Raw genomic sequence first — 14,647 nt, forward strand, 5'->3', positions numbered from 1 at the left:
TAAAAACATCTTGCCATTTTCAAGTCACTCAGCAACCACAGGGCATCCAATGCTGCCCTTGGGGCATGGAGTTTTGTACTCGTGTGTGTGTGTGTGTGTGTGTGTGTGTGTGTGTGTGTGTGTGTGTGGCAGGGGTGTGTGTGACTTGAACTGTTTTCTCTTGAAAAGGGTCAAGAGAAAATGACTTTAATCCCATCATGATGGGGATATTCCCTGTGTTGGACTGGGCTACAAATCTGTACAAGCCCAGATGATGGATCCATACAAGTCCAGATGATGGATCTGGACAAGAGACTGAGAGTGGGACCTTGGGACCTAGCAGGTTGCAGACATCTTTATCCTGACTCTGTTTTGTTGTCCCACAGGATCTTTTCGGAATGATGGTTTGAAAGCTTCTGATGTTCTTCCCATCCTAAAGGAGAAAGTGGCCTTTGTGTCTGGTGAGTATCTGCAGATGTTTCTTGAGCTGTGTGCGTGTGTGTGTGTGTGTGTGTGTGTGTGTGTGTGTGTGTGTGTGTGTGTGTGTGTACTCACCTCTGGGACCTATGAGAGCATTGGCAGTTAGGCTTGTAGCAGCTGTTTCCTACCTACCGTGCCAGGCACAGAGGGCTCTGATCTTACCTGGAGACTCTAGAGGATGCTTGCAACAGCAGGCAGGCCCACACGCACCTCACATACTGCAGCCTGATTTGCCTCTGTCAGGGCCACTGTGGCACTGTGAGAGATTCCAGTAGGAAGAGAGTATCCATTCCACATATTCTCCAGAGTTTCATCTGTTGTTCCTTAGTGTATCACAGACTTCTCCTTATCTATTTCCTTAGCACATGGAACTCAAGTGTTTGTATTCTCAAGTTTTGTTCTTGGTTTGCTTGTTTGTTGTTTTTGTTTTGTTTTCTGAATGATAATTTCCAAATATTTATTCCATAATTCTCTCCCAGCCTCTCTTATATACCTGGGCTTCTCATCATGGAATTTGGGCATCAGCTATCTTCAGTCTTCAGACCAACTACTGCTTCAGTAAATAGTTTAACTGAAACCTAGATGTGTGTTTGCTTAGGGAGAATGTTTCCTATGATGTCACAAACTTGGCAGCTGAACTGGAGTCTTTCTGGATCAGACCTTGCCAGACCCTGGGCCTGAGCTGGGTGGTGACAGTGGGATCAGTGCAGAGGCCTTGTCGTTAGAGAGAAGCCCTGGTGCTACACCTTGTAGACAGTACCCTTATATCTGGAGACTTTGTCTTGTCTACATGAATGGCCATGGAGCCATAGGGCATGAGTGAGCATGCTCCCATAGTATAATGACTTACCTCACAAGCACTGCTGGCTCAACTGATGTGTCAACCATAGTAGAGAGAAGGAGAGAGAAGAGGGGTTTCTTCTGTGGAAAGGGAAACCATATTTGAGTTGTCTTCCCCTTACCAGAGAGGAGAGAGGGCAGCTAGTCAGTGTGCTATGGGAAAGGAGGCAGGCATGTGCCAGGTACACAGGTGCCTTAGTCAGATACATGCACCCACAACAGTGGGTGGAATGGTATTTTCTCGCAGTTGTTGCTGTTAAGACAACAGAGATCCAAAAGCTCCCTTGCCCTGCTGTGTTAGGTAGTGAGCCCCTCCCTACTGAAGATAGAGAGGCATAGCAGAACAGCCTTCAGGAGGATCCTGTGATGTGACTCCAGCATAGAGGCATGTATGTGACAAGTCTCGGGGTGCACTAGGGTTTGGAGTGCTTACTGAATTGTGGAGAGAGCCTGTGTGGAATTCCTGGTGGTCTCCGTGCACTGGTATGCCCCAGGCCTCGTAGCCTCATCTCCTAGTGCAGGCTTGCAGTCCACTTCCTTCAATTTAACGGCCCTTCGTTAAGATGATGTTCTTCTTATACCTTGGGTATCCTGCCGATGCCCCTGTTGGTTTCATGCTAGATGTTTTCCTTCCCTAGAGTACCTTGATCCTCTCCTATCCAAGTTACATTCCCCTCCTCCAGAGGCCTTTTTAGCCTTAGCCCATTGCTTCTGACACCATATTTTTCAGCAACCATCAGGGACTGTGACGACAGATATAGTATGTTCTGACGTGGGGACCCTTGTCTCCTTGTTTGTGGCTCAGTTTTCCTATGTACAGTCAATTAGAATGTGACTGGGGCCAGCCAGGCCTGGGAAAGCCCATTAAGAGAGAGGGAATTTCCTTTATGGGACTCTTGGAAGCAGTTTGCCAGGAAAGCAGTCAGAGATAAGGCAGGTAGGAGCTTCCTGGGGAAGGTAAGGGGCCTGGAAGTGTGCCACTCACTGCTTGTTCCTGCACAAGCTGAGCCCGATTCATCCATGCTTGTCATGAACTTCTGGGCTTAGGGAACATTGCCCTCCCATGCCTTGGAAGGGCACTGAGGGAGATTGGGAGATGATAACTGACTGCATCTGAAAAGGAAAACAAAAAATTATTTCCCTCTTCTATGTACTCAGAGTCAGGAAACAAAACATAAAAATAAAACCAAGTAGAGAACCCACCCCCTCAGTTAAATATTGCAGTGCGGCAGTTGCATTTCATTCTGAGAGCAAAGCAAGGAGCATAGTAGGCAGAGAAACGGACCATTAGCTGTGCCCGCCCTCTTCTGCCAGCATCTCAATTTTGGCCAGGTGAAAGAAAGCATGTTGCCATGACAACGGAATCTGGACTAGGCCAGGACAGCCCAACCACTTCTGTATGTGAGCACGTGGGCGTGTGTGACGACAGTGGCTATGTCTGTCCCTTGGTGTGCCTCTATTGTCCCAGTCCTGCCCCATCATGCTCTATGGCCCACAGCTGTGGATTCCTGGCCTCCTAGTCACAGCACACACACACACACACACACACACACACACACACACACACACACATATAAGATATATATATATATATATCTTCTTTCCTCCCAGCCCTCCTCCTGTGTAGGTCCCACTATATCTCAGGCTTACTGCATCTTTACATGCTTACCTTCTGCATTTGGCCTTCACCTGGTTTTTCTTCTCTGGCTTTGGATCCCTTGCCATCATTTCCCACTCTTCTTACTGATGCTCCATGTTACTGGAAACAACCTTTTTATACTCTGGACCCCAAAATTTCAAAGTGTGTTCCATAAGGTGATCTTTGAAAATGAGGAAGGAAATTTGGGAATTGCTGAATAATAAATCCTCCAACCCTTGACTTGGACCATGCATCGAAGCATATTAGCATTTCAAGGCTCTGTAAAATCCTACAATAACCAACTTTATCTAGTCTAACCTGGCATTTCCAACTACAAAATAGCCTTGTTTCTTTTTAAAATGTGTGTGAATACATTAAAATCCTGCAGAGCTATTGTTACGTGAATCCAGCTTTTGGTATGCTTCCTGAGATGTGTCTCCCTCCCACACTATTCCCATATGCTGCCCTAACTGAAGCCTGATACCTCCTCAGAGTGTGAGTCTTCCCCCTGCTTTAGTCAGTGAAACAATGTCTCTCACTTTGGGCCTTCCTCCTTCCCCAACCCTGCTTTCCTGTGTACAGGGAAGGAGAGCTGTTGGCATTTCTAGAACAGCCAACCACCCCACCCCCATTCTGTCCATCCTTATCCTGTAGCTCCTACCACCAAAGCCTTGCACTGTTAGGTGAAGGCAAGCACTTGCTTCACAAGTGAATGGTGTTACTGATGAAAGATCATGCCACCATCTGTGATGCTTTAAATATGACTTTGTTTCCTTTCATTTAATAAGCAATAACTTTAGTATTGGAGTTTCATGCTCATCTCTGCTTATCTCCTCCTAATGTCAGTACCCATCTCAGTTATCAGTGACGTAACTGATGCTCAGCCTCTGGATGCCACAGTCCAACTTCATCATACTGTGGCCATCCATGATCTTGACCTCTGTATCTATGTGTAATCTTGTTCTCTTGCCTTTGACCTTTCTGTTTTCCCGTTAGTTGACAGAGACAGATGGCAAAGGATCCCTCTTCTCTGGAATGGCTTGGTATAGTATAGCAGTTACCCCTTACCAGTTCCACCCCATGCTCTATTCTACCATCATAGAATGGGGCCCAGAGCAGATGCCACCTCTCAACACCTGTCTCTGAAGCCCCTACTACCCCCATCCCCATGGAATGCTTTCTACTGACTGTGGCTTTCTCCTCAGAAACTAAAGCCTACCTTGACCTTGAAAGGTGCCTTTGGTCTCTTCTTCTGCTCGGAGACAGGCTTAGCTGTCCTTCTCCATGACTTGATTTTATTTTCTTCTCCTCCTGCGGTAGAGAGAAAGGCTCAGCCATAAAACTGAGTGCTAGATTCTTGTCTTCTACCCACCGTGAGGCCTCATTCCATCCATTGTCCCCTGCTTTCCAGAATAATGCTCTCCTCCTCCATACCTAGTCTTCTCTTTATTCTTGGATGTCTTTCCCATTCTGAAAAAAGATAGGTTTGATCCTGATGCCTCTTCTTTACTCTTGATCCATACAAAAGTGACACCTGTGGAGACAGAAGAGGCAATTTCCCACCTTTGGAGGCTCCCTACTACTCAGAACCTTACCTCCAGCTGTGATTCTGAAACTCTTCTCTGGAAGATAAGTACCGGCCTCATGTTGACAGGGGGACTATACCAACCAACCCTCCAGACCACCTTTTGCCCATGAGAATCTTTGCTCCTTGGGTTCCCATGGCCCTACTTTTAAGATGTCCATGGAAAGTCAGGGTGAAAACTAACAATTGTGGCAGACAGATAGACAGACAGACAGACAGACAGACAGACAGACACACACACACACACACACACACACACACACATCCCTACCTCTAAGAATGAAAATGCTTAGGTTGATGAGATCAAGACTAGCAGAGAAGGATGTCTGAGATCCTTCTAGCTTCTAAGAACCTGTTTCTTTAATCCTTCTGTTTCCTTTCTTCAAGTGGATCATGGATGACAGTTGGGAAATAAGGTCATCTCCCAAGGGAAATGAGGTCAAGGTGATCTCATTATTCCAAAGAACTAGGGTGAAGAATATAGAAGGTCTGGAGCTGGGGAACCTGTGGCTCAACTCTGTATCTACACAAATTCATCCTGCTGGGATACAGAAGGACCTGGATGCTGGTCTTGCTCAGTGGTTTGATTTTGTTTAATCCTTTCTTCCCTGCAGCCTCCTCCAATCATGTGCGTGCATGTGTGTGTGTGTATGTGTGTGTGTGTGTGTAAGAGAGAGAGAGGAGAGTGCATGTGTGTCTTAATGCTTATGCACATGTATGCATACACAGAGGCCAGAGATCAACACCAAATGTGTCCTTAATTATTCTCTACCTTATTTTTTCAAATATGGGCTTCCATCTCATCTAGCTCACTGACTGGCTATACTAGCTGACTGTCAAGTTCTGGGGGTCAGTCTGTCTGTCTGTCTTCCAAATGCTAGGGTTGTAGCTCATCATGTCAGATTTTATGGGGATGCTGGGAAATCTGAACTGAAGACCTCACATGTGTGCAGAATCCACTTTACTCCTGGAGTCCTTTGTCCTTCAGGGTATTCTGAATTCACTGTTTGCCAAACCTCCCAACGACAGCTGTGTGCTCCTGGACTAGAAAAGCATTATGCCTGAGCTCACGCTTGGGAGGGATGTGGGCCACTCAGTCACATAGGAGGTCATTTTCTCAATGAGCCTGTGTAGGCTTCTTTCTAGGATTGCTATGGTGCTATGGCCATATGCTGCCCCCATCTTCCTCCCATTAAATCCCTTTTGGTCCCCACTATGGGGATGTTAGTGGATGCTTGAGATGCAGGTGGCCATTTGAGATCACACTACAGAGAAGGGTGGCCTTTGATTACTACAGAGTCAGTGTGCTGTAGTCACTATCCTTAAGCTTCAACCTATTCAATTCCTGCCCAGAGAAACTTGGTCTGCTTTATAATTTTAGTGTCTGTGAACGAACAAATTTTAAAATTACTCCATAGTAGCAAAGAGAAAGTTTGGAAAGTAGAGGAAAGAAGCAGTAGTTGTCTTGAAGCCTGTCCTAATTAAAAGCAGTGGTCATCATTTTGGTTTACTCCTCCCAGCTTTTTTCACATGTGTTTTTTGGTAAGACCCTGAGCATAGAATTTCTAATGAGACTCATGTGCTTCTCCATCAGATGTAGCAGTCAGTGGGTAGAGGCAGCCTCTGGACTGGGTAGAGAACTCCCCATGTATTTTACATGAGTTAACTCCCCTGCCAGTGCTGTCCTGATGTCTCTGAGGCCTTTCATAAAATCATCTCCTAAAGCATGATCCCAAATCACTGGAGTCTGCAAAGAGAAGTGACTGGAGATTAAATTTCTAAGACCAAGCACTTTTGCCTAGCTTGTTTTCTCGACGTGAACAGCTACAGCACTTCTTATCATCTCGTATATGCGCGTGTGCTCCTTTTCACAGTGGGGCCTCCCCCTGCTGTCTCACCAGTCCTTATAATAATCCTGCAATGTGCCCACTGTCATTTTATCATCTGTAGATGAGGCAGCAGCACTCTATCAATGTCATACACCTTACCTTTGTGTATCTCCTACTGGCTTTTGTTTCTCTGGGCACTTTGCAGCCTAATCTTTTCGGACCCATTATTTTTCATCTGTAGTTGACTTTCCTGAATGCTTTTATTTTCTTTTTCTTTCTTTGTGTGTGTGTGTGTGTGTTATCAGTCTTTTTTTGTCTTTATTTTCAATTTAAATTAGAAACTAATGTTGCTTCACATGTCAATCCCAGCTTCCTCTCCCTCTCCCTCCCTCCTCCCACCAGTCCCCATCCACCCTCCCCCAATCCCCACTCCTTTCCCCAGGAAGGGTGAGGCCCTCCATGGGGGTGTCCATAGTCTGTCATTTCATCCAAGGCAGGGCCTAAGCCCTCTCACAAGAGTCCAGGCTGAGAGAGCATCTCTCATTGTGGGATGGGTACCCAAAGTCCATTTGTATGCCAGGGATAAATATTGATCTACCCAAGGCCCCATAGATTGCCTAGGCCTCCTTACTTACACCCACATTCAGGGGGTCTGGATCAGTCCCATACTGGATTCCCAGCCATCAGTCTGGGGTTCAAGAGCTCCCCCTTGTTCAGCTCAGCTGTTTCTGTGGGTTAAACCAGCCCAGTCTTGACCCCTGTGTTCATCAGTCCTCCCTCTCTGTCACTGGGTTCCTTAAACTCCCTCCTCTTGCTCCCTCCAGGGGGCCGTGATAAGCGAGGTGGACCCATCCTGACCTTCCCTGCCAGAAGCAATCATGACAGAATAAGACAGGAAGACCTTCGGAAACTTGTGACGTATTTGGCCAGCGTGCCAAGGTAAGATGAAGGGGAACTGTCTGTAGGGAGGGGGAGCTGAGTTGATGCCAGTGAGTTGAGACAGCCAATGTGCCTGCCAGTGGCCCTTGGATTGGATTCTAATTGTTCCTGGAACATCATCAGCCATTGTTCGCTACATTCCCATTTTCCCCATTGTCCCTGCTGGGATTCCTCTGGAAGTGGTAACTGTGGGCCGAGGTGAGAATCCCAGGCTATAAGGACTGGTGTGGGTGGGGCCTATCACAGGAGACAGCTTAGCCTGGCTTGGAGGAATGGGAAGCTGCTGTTTATTTTCATGAAAACTTCTGACTAGCCCCTCTGGCTTATTTTAGAGTCTCTGAATAGAAGCATGGCCCTTGGATTTGGGCGCAAATAACTTCTCTGTGTCACTCGCCTAGGAGTAGCACATGGTTCAGTGACAATCCTGCCTTATCAAGCAGGGTAATACTGCTGAAGAGAAAGGTAATGATTGATTATTGAGACAGCAAGTGAATCTCACTTTGTTTGCATTAATCACACACACATCCATACATACACATGTTCAATAATATATGTTAATACATGTGTGGCATTAAGGTTCACTTATGGAGAAACTGGGGGTTGTAAATGGCTCCTCCGGGGCAGAGGGTGTTAATGAAAGATAGTGAAACACTGTCTCAATGCCACCCTGGAGGTATATGCCACAGACATGGCTTGTGTCTTTGAGAAGGGAGGGGAGAGGCCTTTGGCTAATTAGAATGGAAGAGCCAGAACTGCCCTTAGGAACAGACTGGGCAAATATATACAGCATTTTAAATGTGTGTTTAGGGATAGGGCTGGCATTGGATGCTAGTAGCTCTCAAGGATGCTGCAGAGCTTGCCTGGGACATGCCCCTCCTGACTGCGGCTCTGGTACTCATCCCTCATCTGCGATGCTATTTTCTTGCTCTTAGCCAGAGTGGGTGCCTGTGGAGTGTTGGTTGTGGGAGATAAGAAGTGGTGCCTTGGGCTTTCAGAATTTTCATTTTATGGGAGAATTAGTAAATTAGTCAGAGGAGCTTTAAATTCTGCTGTCGTCGCAAGGAGACCTGGGATATTTTTGAGTAATGTGCTGATTAAGTTCTTGAAGCAGGTGTCAAGTGAGGCTAGCAGCGCATTCCTGGAAGTTCCAGGGGAGGAAATGTGAAGGGCTTGGTGGATATTGATGGGGAGGTGGTAAAAGGAGGTGTACATGCTAAGTATCACATGCTAAGACACATGTTGAATGGAATGGTGATCCCTGGAGAGCTCGGAGCAGAAGGCCGTAAACAAACAAATATGAGAAAGGATTATTTTTTCTTGATGATATAGCCACAGGAGGTCTTCTGCTCCAGTGAAAGAGCCTTGAATTATACCCAAAGAACCTTTAAAGTATGCATGCGTGAGAGTGAACTGGAGAATAAAAAAGCCTGGAGGTCTTTAGAGAGAAGAAATATTCCCATCTGACTCTGAGCAAGGAGGTGGTTGAAATAAGCCATGATCACACTATGTGATTTGGTAATTTAGCCTTGTAGGGCTAAACAGTTTTTAAAAGGGCTTTCCCCAAGTACACTAGTACTAGGTGTGAGTCGAGGCATTCTCTGAAGCAATTTACTGGAGTTTTTGTGGGAACTTATGATGGACTCTCAGTTCTTTTAGACTCCCAGGAGGAGCAAAGGCTACATTTGTCTTCTTCCATGTCTGTGACATCCCTACAGCCCAGACAGGCTCATCCTTTCTTTAGAAGAGACGCTGAAGAGTTGGAAGAGCACACTTTCCTTCATTCTGACTTGTTAAGCAAAGACTGGGACAAAATGGATTGAAAGCAATTAAGAAAGGAAGAGATTTCTGCTGGGTGAAAGATTAAACCCAAGAGGGGCTGAGAGGAAGGTCGCGAGAACAAAGGGGAGGTGATAGCACTATCTGCAAGGAACACACTGCATGCTGCTCTCTGCCTCCCAGCATGGCAGCCCGTGCCCCCCTTCCGGGTCACATGGGCTTTTTGCAGCCTCCAGTGGGTGGGAGGCAGGAAAGCTGTTGTTATCTTCACTAGCAAGAACTGCCTGTGACTTCTTTGTCGCCCCACAAGGGGACCTGTGTTCACTGGGATTGTGGGCAGCAGCTGCTGTCTACCAACCAGTTGTGCCCACCAATCATTCCCTAATTCTGTTGGCTGGATGCTTACACACCATCACTCACAGGTACAGAATCTGCAATGGAATTATTCTAAAGACTGTGACGTGTGGTAGGAAAACTGAGACCTTAGTGTGCTGCTCCTCCGCCTAGTTGTAGCTTTGGGTGTGAAATGAAGCTAGATCAGGTGGGTGATTCTAATGAAAAGAAATTATTGATCCTGGGTCATGGTCCAGGATGCTGAAAAGTATAGATTTCGGTTTGAAGATGGAGTGTTTGTTACAGGCTGGTGTGCTCAATTCTGTAGGTGACGTTTGATAGCCATTTATTTGTGCCCCTTTTTATTATTTAGCAAATATTTAGTGACTCTGTATGCCAGGCAGATTGAGGATACATGGTTAGCAGGAGGAAACTTATTGATGAAAGTAGAAGTCTAGGTACTTCTCTGCATAATCCAAACCGGTAACAGTAAAGGGTAATGCAGGCATAACTGTACTAGATCTCAAAACTGAAGCAGCTAGCAGAAGACAAACAGGAAGGGCAACTGAGAGGTGGAAGGATCTGGACTGTAAGGGACCAGCCTGTTTAGAAAAGGTGATTAGCCACAGTCGTGATAACTTGAAATGAGTGATTGTGCTGTCTGCTGTGCGGGTATGCTATGCCAAGACCACTGCACTCAACTCTGCAGCATCATACTTGTCCAATCTCATACACCAGGCAGAGCACTGTCAAAGTAGCCACACTGCAGCATCCACCGATGGGAGAAGAGAGAAACAACCCCTGACTTGGTCAGAGGCTCTCCTCCAAAGAGGAAGGATCTGGGGAGTTTACTGGTGCATCCCTAGTACAAAGTAGAGATCAGGTCTCCAGTGAAGATCCTGCCCACCTGGGAGCTGTCCAGCAGCCACAGCCTCAGCAGCTGCACTCTGCTCCTAGTCAGGTCACCAGACCCAGGACAGTTTTCCCGTAGGGATGCTGTAGAAAAAAGTGACTCCACTGAATCAGATTGTGTTTCTAAGTCTCTTTCCGGTCCTGAGTTCTAGGTTGCTGTTGTATTGGAAAATATATACCAAATAAAGTCCAGGATCTCAAACCAGCAGGTACATCCTTCTCTGGCTCCCTGAATGACCCATTGTCTGGTATCTTGTCTATATCTTCAGTCCCAGGACAACTGCTTTTTGGTCTTCTGAGACTTTTGGTGAGACTTTAGGGGTATCACCTGGGACCAGAGATCAATCAAGGGTATAACAGTGCACATCAGTGCTGTTACTCGTCCAGGGTCCTTTTCGACTTGAGTTGAGGTCTTGTCTCATCTTGATTCTGAGGAGTTTGGAATCCACACCATAAATCTCTTCTAGGCATCTTGTTATGAGAAATCATAGGTTGTGAAAGATTTAAAAGTCTTCCACTCCCTGACCTCAATACATACTCACTGAGTGTCTACTATGAGCCAGGCCCTAGACAGGAATCATAGCAAGCTCTCATAGTATCTTTTCTTACTGTCACCTATCAGAAGCTTATCTAAGCTTTTATTGTCCTTCTGGTCTGCTATCTGCTAGTAATTACTTGTATGTGAAAGGAGTGGGAAGGAAGTACTCAGATATGATCAGTTGATGATCTCAGAATGGAGAGATAGGGTTGAAAATGCAAACCGGAAGTACACAGATATCCAGGCATTGTCCACAGTGTGGATTGTTGGCAGCTGACCGAATGCTTGAGGCAGCAGGTAAAGGTTGTGTCTGTCACAGCAACTTGTCCCTTTTCATCATCACTGTTGTCCCGCTTTGTCACAGTCGTGTTTTTGCTGTTTCTAAGGCACCAAATGCTGTACTGCCATCAACTCTTCTCTTAGCAATGCTGCCAAGATGCTGAGTGTTGTGTCAAGGAATGCAAGTGTCATAGTAAAAGGAGAGATGTCAAGAAATTAGGATGGGTTATTCTTTAATGCCAGTCAAAGCCAAGTGCCTTTATTTGTAGCTTATTATTTGATAATATTTGTACTTCTTCTTTTGATTCCAGCAAAAGATAATTTGGGCTTAAAGCCAGAACTGTCTTTGTGCTACATCGCTGAAAAAATAGGAATAACCAGAAAGAACCAGAAAGACAGCTGAAGGGGGATTGCAAAGGTTTCCTCCTTCTGTTTTTAGCAAGAGAGGGCTGGAGCTATCCAAAGTGTCAGCACCCCAAGCACTCTGTTATTAGGACCTGTCAGACAGTGCTGTTGTGCCCTGTCCTTTGTTCTGGGATCATCAATTAAAGGAAGGTACAGGGAGAAATCAAAGAGATGGGAGGCCAGGACATAGGACCAGTAAGAACACTAGCCCACTGTTTATATTTACATTTGCCTAAAAATTCTGTTTTTAAAAGCCACTGTAAATTGATTTTGTTGCCTGTGTGGAAGGTTTATTGTTTCTATTACAGTTTCTACGTTTTACACACATTCTTTAGCAATATCAGCTAAGTGTCCTTTTGTTAGCTGTTCGTAACATCAATCCTGAAGAGCAAATAATGTTCTATTATGTGGCAAAGGAACATAAAACCACAGTAGTAACTGCCACCGTTAGTTATTGCCTGCCTTAGAGTCAGGCCAACCTTTGCAGAAAGGGGTAGAGAGGTAGCATGTACACACCTCCAGGTTCCAGTTCCACCACTTGCAGTCAAGAAGCACGTGGTCTCAGCTTGATTAGTTTAAGATGACGACGTTGAAGGGCAGCTTACAAAGGTGTGAGGAGGCTTGGAGAAAACACCCAGATTTGAAAGAGCAGCTAAGGCAATATGAGTCTTTCTAGGCCTGAAGAGGGAGGGCTTGGGAGGAACAGAAAGGCTCTAGAGCTGTGGATTTCAGGGAGAGATGTCCCCAGAGGCAGGTCTGCCCTCTCCCCTCCCCCCTTATCCCTTTCACTTTCCCCCAATTAAAAAAAAAACCACCCAAGCTCTGTCACTTGGCATCTCCCTCTCACAGGCCACTTTTCGAAATTACACCTGGAGCCTTGTGTTTACTTTTCTCTTACTTTTTCCTTGTTACACTTTACCCCGTATTTCCATAATCCATATACTGTCTTGTTTTGCTTGGTCTAGGGCTCAGCAAAGTGATAGTGCCAGTGCCGTTTAGTTTCTGTGAGTAGCTTTCCTGACTAGAGTAATTAGCAAAACATTGGATAAACTTTCAACTCTAATTTTTAGTGAAAAGGAAACAATATTTGACTCTAAGTACTCATAATCAATTTATTAATAGAAGATTAATGGGGTACTGAAGTGTCTCTTGAGAAGTTCCTCTTAGTTAAACAAGGAAAATCAATCATGATTACCTTTTTCAGTACTTTGAAGAGGTGCCATAATTGATATCGATATTGAAGAATAAGTGAAATTCTTTTCAATTCATTGATTGATATTAAGTAGAGGTTGCCAAGTGCTGACACAGTGCAGAGGGTATGTTAGACTCTCTTTCTGTGACCTGTAAGAGTCCAGGTGAACCGCACCTGAGGTAGGTGCTGGATGCAGTTGAGCCCAGTGCTGGGGGCTTGCAGCATGGGGTACCTCCAGTGTTGTTGCCTTGGAGTGGGGGTGGGGAGACTTTACTTCAAGCATTGGGTAGGACACTAGGAAACTCTTGTTTTAAGTGCCAGGGATGGGGGTAGTCCAGGCAGAGTGAAGGGCTCAGAGTAACGGAAGGGTGAGTCAGGGAAGGTCAGAGGGTTTTTGAATCTTAGAATCATATGGACTTTTGAGGGTGGCAGAAAGGAATTCCAGAGATCCAGTTAAGACATTTTGCTGATAGTCATTCACAAGAAGGAGGACAATTAATGTCGAATTTTTTAGAGGATTGGCTTTGGCAGCTGAATGGAAGATGGAGTGGAGAAGGCTGAGGCATGGGCAGTTGTATTAATATAGATGAAGAATAATAATGGCCGGCATTTATTGAATACTTACTAGATTAACCCTGGGCATTGCCAGAAGGACCTTACAAGTATTGACTTAATTCTCACAACACTTGGAGGTAATATTATTCCCATTTCACTTAAGGGGAAACCAAGGCCTGGGAAAGTTAGGTGACTTGCCTGTTGGGGATACTGCCAGTGTAATTTGAAGCTAGATGATCTCTAGTGTCAAAGCCTGTGTTTTATGCATTGAAGAGACGAGGAAGTCAGAGTAAAGGGTGTGGCTATGGTGATGGAGCACAGGGGACTGACCTGCATGGTGAGAGGTGAACTCAAAGGTGGCTAAGACTGAACTGGAAAAGAGAGGGAGGAAGTAAGGAGATGGAGCTATGTGCTAATAATCATGGGCTGCAACTGCCCATACTTCCAACCTGCTTTCCCAAAAGTTCTCTGTGGGAGCCTGTGTAAAGATGGGCTGAGGCAGGAAATGCAAGTGGCGATTGCCAGGAACCCAGGCTTCTGCCAGTCACATGACTGTGGGAGTTTGGGACAGTGGAGAGGGTAGGGTAGGTGTTTTAGAGTTTCTCCCTCATGTTCATGTTCAGTTCCAGACAAGCAAGCTCAGCTTGCTTATGCTCAACTTTGGAAAACACCAGATTGTACCAAGGGATGTAGGGAAACTGCAAATGTGAGTAAACTGTGGGATTATTTAGGGAGATGAAGACTGTCAGTAACAGGGACCCCCACCTCCAAACCCCATCCCCTCAACCCTCCAATCCAATGGGTAGGGTGTGCCACGTGAGAGTGTAGTGATGGTCTCCCTGCTCTTTCTCATTGAGTCTGCAGTGGGTCTTTCACAATGCTGCCTGCCTGTTTGAGTTTTGACCTTCTGCACTGTTCTGAGGTCAGGAGCATGTTTCTGGACTTAGTGGTCAGCTGATGTGCAGCTGGAGGTTGGTTCACTCCTGTGGCCTGTCCACTGCTGTAGAACTTGGCAGGTCTGCGAAACCCCGGTGGGGCCAACTGTTGCAGGAGCTAAGAAGAGATGGGACAGGTTGTGGGGAGGAAGGGAAGAGCGGAGTAGAATGCTTCACCTGCAGAGGCAGTGTCTGTGACTCCCTGAAGAAGGACAACCCAGGCCAGCAGAGGCAGAAACCATGCAGACATGAGTTACTGTGAGGAGCAGCCCTGAGTATTCCAAAAAGCAGGAAGTGCCTTCAGGAGATAAAGCAAAGGTGCAGCCCTGCATGACAGAATCCTGGTAGAAGGCTTGTTGTGTCCGCTCCATGTGCCTTCCATGTGCCTCATGGAGGGGAAGCTGGGGATTGCTTCTGGCCTTGTAGAAATA

At 46.0% G+C, this 14,647-nt stretch overlaps 1 protein-coding gene across 22 annotated transcripts in view; it reads left to right on the forward strand.

Moving 5' to 3' along the window:
* Positions 1-14,647, forward strand: part of Kalrn (kalirin RhoGEF kinase) — a 597,009-nt gene that overhangs the window by 170,799 nt on the left and 411,563 nt on the right. For all 22 annotated transcript variants that reach the window (XM_013114480.3, XM_040750870.1, XM_040750875.1 and 19 more), the window contains exons 2-3: positions 366-440; positions 7,177-7,291. In XM_013114480.3, coding sequence (XP_012969934.1) covers positions 366-440; positions 7,177-7,291 — 190 coding nt within the window. The remainder of the gene's footprint in view (positions 1-365; positions 441-7,176; positions 7,292-14,647) is intronic.

Source organism: Mesocricetus auratus, unplaced genomic scaffold, assembly GCF_017639785.1.
Source record: "Mesocricetus auratus isolate SY011 unplaced genomic scaffold, BCM_Maur_2.0 Super-Scaffold_100008, whole genome shotgun sequence".
In the NCBI taxonomy this organism is placed as follows: Eukaryota; Metazoa; Chordata; class Mammalia; order Rodentia; family Cricetidae; genus Mesocricetus; species Mesocricetus auratus.